The sequence below is a fragment of the Hemitrygon akajei genome, chromosome 5 (genome assembly GCF_048418815.1).
Source record: "Hemitrygon akajei chromosome 5, sHemAka1.3, whole genome shotgun sequence".
Taxonomy (NCBI): Eukaryota; Metazoa; Chordata; class Chondrichthyes; order Myliobatiformes; family Dasyatidae; genus Hemitrygon; species Hemitrygon akajei.
Window position 1 is genome coordinate 180,809,263 of NC_133128.1, and position 14,144 is coordinate 180,823,406.

The 14,144-nt window shown below is 37.5% G+C and overlaps 1 protein-coding gene across 7 annotated transcripts in view; it reads left to right on the top strand.

Annotated features, from left to right (window-relative positions):
- Positions 1-14,144, top strand: part of pkp4 (plakophilin 4) — a 191,019-nt gene that overhangs the window by 34,506 nt on the left and 142,369 nt on the right. For 6 of the 7 annotated variants that reach the window (XM_073047360.1, XM_073047363.1, XM_073047364.1 and 3 more), the window contains exons 2-3: positions 6,804-6,902; positions 7,678-7,802. In XM_073047360.1, the coding sequence (XP_072903461.1) occupies positions 7,752-7,802 (51 nt within the window). In that variant the 5' untranslated portion in view covers positions 6,804-6,902; positions 7,678-7,751. The remainder of the gene's footprint in view (positions 1-6,803; positions 6,903-7,677; positions 7,803-14,144) is intronic. The other variant, XM_073047361.1, reaches the window with a different exon arrangement.

A 14,144-nucleotide genomic window follows, 5' to 3' on the forward strand; every position in this document is an offset into this window, starting at 1 on the left:
TTCCGACTTACTTAGTAAGAGAACTTCCGGTTTATTTCGATCCCGATCCACGATAACCCACGCACACGCACATCCTCTCGTATACTTTAAATCATCTCTAGATTACTTATAATACCTAATACAATGTAAATGCTATGTAAAATAGTTGTTGTACTGCATTGTTTAGGGAATAATGACAAGAAAAAAGTCTGTACATGCTCGAACAACAAGTGCTGAAAGAGCACTTCGGGTTTTCTCAGTTCGCGGTTGGTTGAATTTGCGCATGCAGAATTCGCGGATAAGGTGGGCTGATTATACTTTCCTGAAGCAGTACTTCTGATTAACACCTCCATCCACTAACCCACCCCCACCCCTCCACATCTCACCCCCCACCCAGCCATCACTACAGTACTTTTAACTTTTTCTGTTAGTCACCTTGTGTCAAGCATCACTTTATGGACATACAATCAATTTATGTGTGTAAGCTATATATTTATATTTATTGAGTTTTTTAAATTATTGTGTTCTTATTGTGCTTTTTTTGTGCTGCATCAGATCCAGAGTAACAATTATGCCCTTTCCGTTTACATGTGTATTGGAAATTACATTTAAACCATCTTGAATCTTGAAATGTGAGAGCCTCTGCTCAATGACTCCTTCAAGCACTGTGTTCCAGATTCCAGCCATTCTCCCTCTGGGAGAAAGAATACCTCTTCCAATCCCTTCAAGCCTCTAACCTTCCCTTAAACTGTATAATCTTGCTGTATACCTCATTACTGTACTTCGGGTTCTCCCTCAGAAAGGATTGGATAGAATTTCAGTTGTCATGCAATGAGAAGGTTATACTTAAACTGGTGAAGTTGCAGAGAAGGTCAGTAAAGTATCACTTGGGATTGAATGTTTCGGTTCTGAGGGGTCTTGGTACCTTAATGGTGAAGGGAAAGTGATGTTTGAGGCATAATCTTTTTTCAGTAGTTCTAGAAATTTATTCTGTTCATTGACAGTCTCCTTGAATAAAAATCCTGAATTTAAACAGCTGTACTAAATTTCCCTCTTCTTTCTTGAATTTTAAAGTCTTTGTTAGGATCTAGGCCAAGGAAATGTAACTTGTCATTTTCTGAGAGCCAATCTTGTCAGTACAAGTGTGTGCATGCATAGAAAATGTAATCTTGGTAATGCTGGTGTTAATTTGTCTGATTGCTAGATGTAATTGCTGTCTATTTTTTTTCTGGGCTTTCATCTTGAGCTGACAAGGAAAGTCCTCTGGCAGTCGGGGCCCAAGCAGACACTGAATGCAGATAGAAAGCTTGTGTTGAAATTCATAGCCCAAAAAAATTCTATTCATCTGGGCTATGATTAGGTAGGAAGATGTTAAAACTTGCCCAACCCAGAAACTGAGAAGAGTAGTTCTGTGGTCCAAATTGCTTATTACTGGAACACCAGGCAATTTATTAATTTGCCAAACAGTTAAGGTAGATCATATTCTGTTGTACAACATGTGCTGTCTAGGTTTTCTGTTCAGATCTTGTAACTCAAGTAATCCTCCATGTATAGTGTAGTTTGCAAGCTATCTAAATGTTCAGCAAGCTGTACTGGATAACTGAGTTTTCCTGGCAGTGATGGAAACATTTGAGTATTAGGTAGTTCTTCAGTTCTGAAGTTGAATAGATCTAATATCATTATTGTTGCTATCGCTAAATAAGAAAGTAACTGACAGATTCCAAACAAACTGTTTCTATTTCAATAAATGTGGAACTATTTTTTTTAGACTGTTTGAATAATCTTTGGGCCACTTGTCGCATTCTTGGTCAGAAATTCTCTTCTCATGGTAACTCAAAGTTCCATAGAGATTTAAGAAGAAAACTATATAGAGAATACAGTTTCAGATTTTTAATTGGTTGAAATGGAAGATACTTAGTAATGCAGGCAATTATTATGTACAGTACTAAATCTTAAAGCGCTGGAAGCACTCTAATCAACCAGAATATGGAAGAAGTATGTATAACACTTCAGGCTGAAGTCCCTTTGTTAAAACTAGCAAAGACAAAATGAATTAATTTACAGAGAATTTGGGAGAGGAATAAATAGGGAATATCTATTAAGGATTGTTAGTGTCAAATATTGTGAAATAGTGGCTTCTGGAAATTCTTGGCAAGTTAGGCTGTGCAAATAGAGAGAGCTAATACCACAGATGATTTGAGGTGGAAAGGACAAGTTCACACAGAGCTTTCAGGGGTAACATGCTAGGAAGGAAAAAGTCTGAAGAGTAGACCAGAGAACTTGCTGAAAAGGTGTTTGACCGCCTGTCCAAATAACGACCAATGCTTTGATATTCTATGGGCAACTATTGAATGCTAACTAGAAGGAGGAGGACCCATATTTTAAAATTTGGATCGAACTGTTCCTGAGGTTCAAAGGTAAGTGAAGTACAGCAACTGGTCAGGTCTGAAAAGTAATTAGAGGATGACAGTGGTATTGCATGATAGAAGCTTGCATAAAATGAACATCATATAACAGGAAATTGTTCAGAGATTTAAAAACAAATTCTCTTAAATATTCCAAGTCAGGAAGCATCTGTGAAAAGTGAAATGTTTAGTGTCTGGAAGCCTTTGTCAGAACTTCAATGTTTCCATCAATTTCAGATTTACAGTATCTACAGATTATTTTTGTTTTCATTTTCATTTCAAGGAAATGTCCAAGAGATCCATGTAAAATGCCAGGAAGAGAATTTACAATATCAACAGATTATTTTTGTTTTCATTTTCATTTTAAGGAAATGTCCAAGAGATGCATGTAAAATGCCAAGGAAATTTATGAACTGGTGATGATTGGTGAAGTTTACCAGTAGCAGATCAGAAGTAGAAAAGGGACTGGAAAAGGAAGGGTCCGTAGGATGGAGAAAAATAGTTCCACTAAACTCTGACTTGGAATATAAATCTGAATGAGCTGAAGAGATGGCAGTGAATTGCTGTTTTTCCCAATGTTCATTTTGTAACCTTGGAATTTGAACGTGGTAACTATGGATGCTTAGAGAATTTGGGCTGAAAAATGGCAGATGGAATTTAATGTAGATAAGTGCAAGGTGTTGCACTTCAGTAGGACCAACCAGGTTAGGTCTTGCATAGTTAGGCATTGAGGAGTGCAGTATAGCAAAGGGATCTGGGAAAACAAATCAAGAATTCATTGGAAGTTGTGTCACAGATCGATAGAGTTTTAAAGAAAGCTTTTGGCACATTGGCCTTTACGTCAAAGTATCATGTATAGGAGATGGGACGTTGAAGTTGTATAAGACATTGGTGAGGCCTAATTTGGAGTACTGTGTACAATTTTGGTCACCCACCTACAGGAATGATGTCAATAGGATTGAAAGAGGACAGAGAAAATTTACAAGGATTTTGTCAAGTCTGGAGAACCTGAGTTGTATGGAAAGCTTGAATAGGTTAGGACTTTATTCCTTAGAATGTTGAAGATTGAGAAGAGACTTGACAGAGGTATACAAAATTGAGGGGTATAAATAGGGTAAATGCAAGCAGTCTTTTTTTCCCACTGAGTTTGGGTGGGACTACTACTAGATGTCATAGGTTAAGGGTGAAAGGTAAAAAGTTTAAGGGGATCATGAGGGGTAACTACTTCACTTGAAGGATCATGAGTATATAGAACAAGTTGCCAACTTAAATGGTGAATGTGAGCTGGATTTCAATGTTTAAGGGAAGTTTGGATAGGTACATAGATGATAGGTGTATGGAGGGCTATGGTACTGATGCAGGTCGATGGAAGTAGACAGTTTAAATGACTTGGCATGGACTAGGTGGGCCGAGGTGCCTGTTTCTGTGCAGTATTTTTCTGACTTTAGATTCTTCAATCCACTTCTTTAACACTTGGCTACTGGCTGAGTATCTAGAGACAGTGGGAATCTCTCTGCTGGTCCTATCAATAAAATGTTATCTTGAGTTTCAATTAGTTAAAAGTTTGTACTGAACGAATGAAAAATTTACTATCATAATCACCTTACAATTTGACTGCACCCAGTTGCTCAATCACATGTTGAGTCAAGGTTGAAATAAAACAGTATTGCGTTCTGAAATGGGCATGTAATGAATGACTAATATATAGAAAGTGCTGTGTTTAAAAGGAAATGCTCTGACAAGTTATAACACTTGAACTATTAATGTCAGTCTTGAGCAACTTCTGCTAGTTTTTCTACCGCCTATCCCTCCTTTGCTGCTCCCTAAGCAGGGTGTTAGTGACAAAGCCATGATTCTCTGCAATTGCAAAATTCACATTGCTATGACTAATACAGAGAAATATTTAACTATAGGTACTATTAGAATGTGAAATGAATTTACTTTTTGTAATACCATAATATGAACAAAGCAATTTGGTTTTACCCTTTCAAGTATCAAATTCAGTTTTAATTGTTTCCTTTTTATAACTTTTGGACTTGCAGAGCCTTTGAACAATATTTGAAGTTATTAAACAAAATAACTCTGGAATCTAGACTAAATGTGATGATTAGAAATACTTTTAAATTGTTTTGGCCTTATTGGTTAGTGCGTATATCACAGCTTTGTTCCAATTAATTAGGTAGGAGCGCCATGGTAAATGCTGAACGATTAAAACTAAGAACTTTACTTGCCTTCCTCTGACCTCCTCCCTGCTGTCCCAATCCTTTGAGTCTAACATTTTATTATCAGAAATGTTGAAGGAAAAGATTCACTGGGAAAACAGATTGATAGAAATGATAGCAATGTTGATTATAAATGCATAAATTTATGTATAAATCATAAATGCATGAACAATCTATAGAAGTTACCTTTTTCATCCACTCCAAATGAATAGCATTTTGATATGAAAAAACAAAACCTCAGAAGATTTACTGGAAGTGTTCAGCAATTGATTGTCGTGGCAGTGTAGTGATTAACATGATAACACTATTGCAGCTCGGTATCAAAGTTCAATTATGCCATCATCTTTAAGAAGTTTATTATTTTCCCGTGAATGCATGGGTTTCCTCCCACAGTCCAAAGATGAAGTTAGTAGATTAATTGGCCATTGTAAATTGTCTCATGTTTCGGTTAGGGTGAAATTGGTGGGTTGCTGGTGGTGTGGCTTGAAGGGCGGGTAGGGTCTGTTCCACACTGTTATCTCCAAATAAATACTAAGTAGGGCAACATTAACAGAGATGATTTTTTTGGAATTTTGAGGAAGCAGTTGGTCAACAGTATAGCTGCATACAATCACAGGTGATGCAGGGGGTATGTGAAGTGGCAGATGGACACCTCTGCCTTTTTTCATTGGTGTTCTGCATACAAAGAGACATGAGTTCTTGGTGCCAGAATAAATATTGACCTCCCAATTTGAGTGGCCACAAGAAATTTGAAATCGTTTTTTTTTATTCTCACGTTCATCTGGGAATCTCTTCTGGTGATGGTGCTCAGAATACTGAATTTGTTTTGGGAATCTAGTGTTGGGTTCACAAACAATTTGAGCCAAATTTGTGTAATCAGAGCATGGATCTTAGCCTGGGAAGGGACTTTAATCTGTTGTTAGATTTGGAAGATTTTGAAGATGACATCGCTATATCAGGACTGAAGGTGCAATGTCTCAGAAGCAAATAAGGTAGGGGTCAATGCTTCCCAGTAGAGTGTGGGCAGCCTGTTATCTGTGGCAGGACATTCTAGTGTCTGGAGCTGGCTAATTAACCAAATAACTTGACTGCCTTACTTCTGCAGTACTAATTCATCTGGTTGTCATTGGAAGTTTATAACTATAGTTATTGGCACAGAAACATGCATATCATCCAAATGATCAAATGGCCCAGTCTTTGAGATCCAAAGATAGGCCTGCATTCATCTTCATCTAGAAGTCTTCAGGGATGAATCTTCTTGGCCTTTGAATGAAATCACACCTGAAGATAATTTACTTCACTTCCATGTTGTCAAAAAGCAACACCCGAGTACTTGATAATCTATACTGCTGTAGAAATAGATCCCTGGACTACACACAGTTAGCTTTAATCTGTATAATTGTAATTCCAGCACCTGCACAAAGGAAAATTAGTTCTGTTCTATCAACAAAAGAAATTTAGACTGTATCTTATTGATAAAACGTGATGTTGATTGTGATATAGAGTGTTTATTCTCAGTCACCTGCTTGTCAACATTTAACAACTGATCACTGAAAATTTGGGTATAAGATCTGGATTCAAAGGAGATGATCAATGTCTTTGCAATAGCATTTGATTGTGACAGGTGAACTAAGAACCCTTGCAAAACCTGTTGTTAAATGGGAAACAAGGTGAAAGTTCTTCACTAGTAAGATTCATGTTCTCAGATGAAAGATGGGTTGTGGTTGTTGGCTGTCTTGACTCTGGAAGTACCTCAAGTTGGCCTGCCTCATCAATGACTCTGCATTGGAAGTAAGGCTGCTCACTTGTGATTACACACAATTTGTATTGGCATCTTGAAGGAGTTGCACCACTATGTAGACAGTTTGGATTTGAGAGATAAATAATAAGTGTCCCAAGTGCCAAAGAATTGTAGTAATCAAAAAAGAATTTATACCTCCTGATATTCCATGGCATTACCATCATTTAATCCCCTAATATCCAAAGGAGATCATTATCAACCAGAAGCTAAATAAGGCCAGCCTTATGAAAGCAAAATACTACAGATGCTGGAAACCTGAAATATTTTTTAAAAAACCAGAATATTTAAAGTACTTAGTGAAGTGGTCAGCTGGAGGAGTTTTCATCAGAGCTGATTATCATCACTTGTGATTCAGGTCATAAAGCTGAAACTATAATACTGCTTTTCTCTCTGCAGATGCTGCCTCAGCAGCCGAGTAGTTCAGCAATTTCACGTCATTTACTCCCCTCCAAAGACTGCAACGACAAGAGCAGGTCAGAGTCTTGGTATCTCGTGGTAAGTCACATGCCTACCATATCTCCATAACCTTTTCCAGAAAGCAGGTCAGGAATGCCATGGAATTGTTCACTTTTTGCCTGAATGATTATAAGATCAGTATCAGTTGGAGTTCAACACCCTTTAGTATGTCGCAACCTGTTGGTGCCAATTCATCACTTGTTGATCCACTTCATTCTGACTGCAATTTGAACCAACAACAACTTGTACTGCAGTTACCTGTCATGTTAAATGGTGGCTAATCAAACCTGCAGGCTCTTATCTCCACATAGATATGTACAAACACAATTACCTGCAAATTTCCCTATAAATTATTCATTATCCTGACTTCAAAAAAACATAATGGGTATTCTGTACTGGAATCTTCGGGCATTGTCAGAATTTCACAAGATGAACTGCTTTTGTTCATGTTGGTGGCTGGTTACCACAAGCTGGGCTTTAGGGGATGGAAAAGAGGTCCTGATGTTTGTGGTGAGACATGCATTCTCTAAAGGAATTGAGTATACTGGGAAAAGAGTACATGAAGTAACAAAAAGAGGTCATGAATGCAGGCTATAAAGGTCCATCATAGTAGACCTTCCTGGGAAGGTATGCAAATATCTTTAGCTTGTTATGGTTTACTCAAATGTGTTTAGAGTGAAACAACTATGCAAGAAGGGGGAAATCTGCTTTTTTAATCAATTGAATTGCTGTTTAGAAATAATATGCTTATTGAGTTCTGATTATCAGGGAAATAATCTTTTTAAAGAATTAATGAATGTTTCTTAATTTTTAGGGAACATGTCAACAGCTTTGGATTGATGGAATAGGGGCTGCTTCCCATGTGGGAAGCCTCCCACTCATCTAGGAATGGAGTCTGAGACGACAGCAACCACCATTTTGGCTTCAGTCAAAGAACAGGTATGATAGTTGTGTACAATTTTGATTAATTTCATTTCGTTCTAAGCATAAAGGCAATGCTTGATTTTTAACATTCTTGCTTTATCATCTCCTGAATTATACTGTTCTGTAAATACTGAACTGATGAACTATAAGTGCAGGTGAACCTCCCCGCCCCCCACACCCACCTGCATTTGCAGCCATTCAGATTACAGAAACTCATCCTTGAGAATTCACAAGTGATTACCCAAAGTTGTGAGATGTAGAATAAAATTCACTCTTGTGAAAAGCTAAATTCAGTCTGTTTTTGGTCTTCCAGTAGTGAGGCAATAAGATTTGGATATAGTATCAATTGTGTTGGCAGTCCAGGCCCCTCTGCTGTACCTCCTCTAGTCCAAGGGTATGAACAACACACTCTTAATATTCAAAGTATTGTCTCTGGCTGCATTGTGGAGAGCTGCAGTAGCCATGGTCAGCTCCTTAAAGTAGTCCCTCTGCCTTTTACCACTTACACAAAATCACTCTGTTTTAACCCTTAACCCTACTGATCTCCTACACCACCTTTCTTCACGTTCCTATCCCAATTAGCCTTGCACGTCAGAGAAATGCCTCGCCAAAGAATGCAATGAGGGTGATTAAAACTAAAAATTGACATTTGTTTCTTTTGCACAAGATTTGTTTATCCCTAAATCTAATGTTAATGTTGAATATTAAATTAAATGGCAGTCACATTTGACATACACAAAAATGCTGGAGGAACTCAGCTGACCAGACAGCATCTATGGAAAAAGGTAAACAGTTGACGTTTCAGACCAGGACCCTTCATTAGCACTGGAGAGGAAGGGGAGAAGTCAGTGTAAAAAGGGGGGGGGGTGTGGAGGAAGAAGTACAAGGTGGTAGGTGAGTGGTGAAACTGGGAGAGAGGGTGGAGTGAAGTAAAGAGCTGGGAAGTTGGTTAGTGAAAGTGATAAACGGCTGGAAAAGGGAAATTCTGATAGAGGACAGAAGACCATGGAGGAAAGGGAAGGGGGAAGATTACCAGAAGGAGGTGATGGGCAGGTAAGGAGACGAGGTGGGAGAGAGAAATGGGTATGCGGAATGGTGGGTGGGGGGGTGCAGTTAGTGGAACTTCGAGAAATCTATGTTCATGTTATTGTCAGGGGTTTTGGGCCCCATACCTCAGAAATGTTGTGTTGTCATTGGAGACCGTCTGGAGGATGTTCACAAGGATGATTCCGGGAATGAAGGGGTTTACATATAAGGAGCGTTTGGCAGCTTTGGGCTTGTACTCACTGGAACTTAGAAGAATTTGGGGAGGGGGGAAGATCTCATTGAAACCTACAGAATACAGGTGTCCCCCGTTTTTCGAAGTTCACTTTACAACAACTCGCTGTTACAAAAGACCTACATTAGTACCTGTTTTCGCTAACCAAAGAGGATTTTCACTTTTACGAAAAAAAGACGCCTGCTTTATACGTGTGTTTACCCAAGAAAGACTACAATGACCATGAAGCCTTGTGTGGGCAGTTGTTCGCACATGCGTGTATGTGCCGATTTTGATATGTGAAACTACACTGTACCTACAATATTTCTACTTTATATAGGGTGTATATTTATCATATCATTCCTGCTTTTACTATATGTTAGTGTTATTTTAGGTTTTATGTGTTATTTGGTATAATTTGGTAGGTTATTTTTTGGGTCTGGGAACACTCAAATCTTTCCCATATAAATTAATGGTAATTGCTTCTTCGCTTTACGGCATTTCGGTTTACAAACAGTTTCATAGGAAAGGTCTACCTTTGGAATGCGGGGGAAGCCTGTATTGAAAAGGAGAAGGTAGGGTGGATGTGGAGAGGATGTTTCCTATGGTGAGGGTATCCAGAACTAGAGGGTACAGCCTCAAAATTGAGGGGTAATCTTTTAAACAGAGGCAAGGAGCAATCTTTTTAGCCAGAGAGTTGTGAATCTGTGTAATGCTCTGCCACAGACTGAGGTGGGGGCCAGATCCGTGGATATATTTTAAGCGGAAGTTGATCGTTTCCTGAACTGTTAGGGATATGGCGAATGTATGGGGTTGAGTGGGATCTGGGATCAGGTATGATAGAATGATGGAGCAGACTTGATGGGCTGAATGGCCTAATTCTGTTCCCGTGTCTTATGGTCTATGCCATCAGGTTGGAAGCTACCCAGACAGAGTACAAGGTGTTGCTCCTCACACCTGAGTGTGGTCTCATTGCAGCAGTAGAGGAGGCCATGGACGGAAGTGTCTCTTGTTTGTGGATCACTTTGTCATCTGATTAGAACAGTGTAATATAGGGGAAAACAACATCTTGTAAAAATGTATGTTTGTTTATAATATGGGAGTTAATGGAGAACAGTGGGTTCACATTATAGAAAATAATGGTTTTCTAGGAATGTAATGCAACCACTACAGTAAGGTGGGAGTGGTTTGCTTCTACTGAGCTAATTGCCAGAATTATTTCTAACTATTCTCCATTCCAATTCATTTGAAAGTGATCAAAATAGCACTTTCCTAAAATTTAGTCTGCATCCATAATTTACAGAACCTGAAGCAATCTTGTTTAACTTGATATACTGAGCTCTGGAGAGCATCTTCTGAAATGGATTTCTTAAAACTCTGAATTTTAAAAGAAACTTGCAGCATTTGAGGTTTGTGCTTCAGATAGTTTTTGAGAATGTTCCAAAGAATATATTTTTATGAATAAAGTTGTTAAACTATTGGTCACTTTTCAGCTTGTTCACCAGTGTTTTTCTGTGTCTGTCAAATAATGATAGAGGGTATCAATGAGGCATTGTGCAGAGGCTGCCAGTGAGGACCAGATAGGGCTATATTGGGTGGTGCAATTACTTAGTGTTCAGATGCAGGCCTCAGTGCTACACCCTGGCTGTCATGAATGCAAGGCATTGTTGGGGATTAACAATAGCTGTTCCATGTGTTGTTACACTTCTTATACAGGCCTTGTAGATTTTTAGCATCTCCTTTTGGATATGGTAGAAATTCTCCATTCTCTTGTGTTTATAATGCTCAGCCTGAAGATTGTGATTTAAAAAGCTCAATTAACTATCCCAGCCTTCATAGGCAACCATTGTACCTTGAGCTATTGTAAAGCAAAAAGTTTGGGGAAACAAAATACATTTATCGGTAAAAGAATGGAATGAATAATGGAGACCTGCAGTTAAAATTGTATTCATAAAATTAATATGTCATTTCAAGCAGGGTGATCTTCAACGTAGTAAAGAGGAATTGGTAAATTATCTTGCTTGGTGGGATAGCTTTAGCATTGTCATAAAATAAAGCAGCATCTGATCTAAAATTTCTAAACTTTTGGAGAATGATTATTAATCTTTAGCATGCTTCCTGATTCCAATTTGACTTTTATTTCTTACTTTATTAGTCAACTGCCAAAGGATTATCTGAATGTTAGTTGCAAACAGGTTTTTTATTTTGGTCCATAAATACTGAGCACTGACATCACCATTGTTTTGTTTGCTTGTAACAAAAGAGCATTGCATTATGAAATGATACCACTTGAAATTTAAGATCCAAGTGATCAAACTAAAATTTGTTTAATAATTTTGTACTATTTTAGTAAGAATAAAGAACAATATGAAACAAAAACACTGAGTAAATGGATGTGCATAGTGGTTTAGATGGCATCAAAAGAAACTGAACTTGGTAACATTTCAGATTGTCCGCAAAGGGAAAGTTTTACAGATTGGCAAAACCTAGGGAGGAATGGAATTAAGACTTCTTGGAGGAAGACAGAGGGGAAATTTAGGAGGAAAATTTAGAGAGAAAAAATCAGTGTAATCTCCATATTCATCCAACCTGGATAAAAATATCTTAATTGGCTTTTTCAAAGAACTCTCTGGCTCTGTTGCCAGCTGTTTACCATTGCTTTTCATTTCATATCTATGTTTGTGATTATTATTTTTTCATTTATAAGCATTCTGCAAGTTAGTGCCAACTATTTGTTTGTATACTCACACACTTGCATCGCTTGTGTTTTGCTGTTGTATCTGACTATTTATCAATTAATATTAGAGTACCAGCTAAATTTATTTGATGGTAGCATCTTTTTTTTTGGGTGTAAACCGTTTCAATTTTGGCAAAATACCAGTTTAAAACACCAGGAACTGCATAGTTCATTTCTGGGAAGCCGTATCTATGAATGTAATATTGGTTACTTTAGCACATGTATTTTTCTGCAAGAATTTGTTTGTGCCACTTAAAGAAGTAAAATTTAAAAATTAACAAAGTTTTGTGTGGTATTTCTGTTTCTGCCCTTGCTGCCTTAAAAATGAGATTTGACTTTTTTAATGATCAAACAGGGCACTTTCTTATGCTATTCTATCAATACTTTGTGACGAGTTAGGGTGATGCCTGATGGATTTGTGTTTTATAACTGGTTTACTGTAAATCTTTTTGAATTTCAGCCACCAGAAGCACTTCCCTGAAATTTGTCCAGTTCATTAAGTGATCCACTTGGAGTGGATATTGTCTCAAAATAGCAGAGATTTAGATCTGACACCACAGCTACTGATGTTATCAATTACGATTAATTTTTACATCTCATTTCCAAAGAAACATGTTTAAGTTATCTTGTTACTTGTATAATCTCAATGGATAGCAGCATTACATTTAATATACTCCCAGTTTGTATTTTGATACTACAAATAGAAAAATGAAAGAAATCTCAATTTGTTAAGGAACACATTGACAAAAAACCCTAAATTATTATCAATAGTGTGTTGACTCTGTTACTCCCACCTCCGAAAACTTAACATCTACATTTATTCATACCCTGTATGTAGTTTTATTCTTAGCGCTCACTGAAATGAAGATAATTCAATTACCATTCAAACTTCGTGACTTCACTGCTACAGTTGACAGTAAAACAAATATGCAAGTTTGATTTCATTCTCTGCATTTTTCTTGAAAAGATCCTGTTTTATTGGAAGTAGCTCATTAGTTTTTCTTCTCTGTAAACGTTTATTAACCATTGTTTACTGTATAGTTCACCAACTTTGTAACTGCAGACCTAGCTTTGCAGCACTGAATGGTACAAGTTCTTGATGCTATTTACTTTAACCTACTACAAGCCAAAGTGTAATGCTCTTCTGTTTTACTAATAGGGAATTTTTGATACGTTTACAGGAGTAACACCAAAGGAGGTTATTTTTGCCTTTTAAGTTGTAGAGGTTAATGATGAAGGTAGCTTTGTGTATGTGGCTTCAATTATAGACTCTCCTTGCCTAATGAACAGATTCCATTTTCACAGACATCCTTAAGTCTATTTTGTCCACAAGTTGGAAAATAAACAAATAATTTGATTATGGTAACCATATCTCCATAGTGCTCTAATGAATGGTATCTGAAGCACATTGGACTGATAAGAGCAATTACTAAAACTGGTAGAGTGATAGGAACACACACAAAATGCTGGTGGAATGCAGCAGGCCAGGCAGCATCTATAGGGAGAAGCACTGTCGACGTTTCAGGCCGAGACCCTTCGTCAGGAGTGATAGGAAACTAGCTCTACTGTTCATAAGAAGAAATGCATGTACATCAGTCTTCTGAATTTAATAGCATTTTGGAGCTCATTCCTATGAAGGGTTATCCATATATCAGGAATTTGTGACCAGAAGATGGCTTGTATTTGAAAAGACTGAAAATTGTTTTCCTTTAGACAATGAAACCTTTCTTTTCTTGAAATAATAAACTAGGATATATTGAACCAAAATAACAGGAGTTCCAAAATTTAATTATATTTGTTCTGATTGGTATCATTCCAGAATTTGGAATGGTTGACAATGATAAAGCCTACAGGTCTTAGCAATAAGTGAACTATTAAGACTTTAGTTAGGACTTGTCTATTTTTCCCCATGCATAAATAATTTTTTGCCTAACCAGGGAAAGGCGGGGACAGCTAGCCATTTTTAAAAATAATCTCCAGGGTTAGTCATTATTTTCTATTTAAAATAGTTGATTAACACAGTTTTAAGTTAAGTAATCTTACCTGCCACCTGAAGATTTTGCCAGTTTTACCAAACATTGCCAGGAAATGCTATTAGAAAAATACTGGTCTTGCTGTATTTTCCTGATTCTGGTATAATGGGCAATATGCTTCAAACCTCAAGGCACGGGCACTCCTTTTGTTCCTTCAGCCAATCTTCCCTTTTAAAGTGCACTCCCTAGAATTCTTCCTGTTGAATGTGAAATGCAGAAGTACTGGTTTCACTGACTGTACTTGGCCGGATTGAATTTGTTTGATGTCTAAGAAGATCAATGTGTATTGCATTCCATTATTTGGCCAGTGATCAAAAGTCAAGTTGATG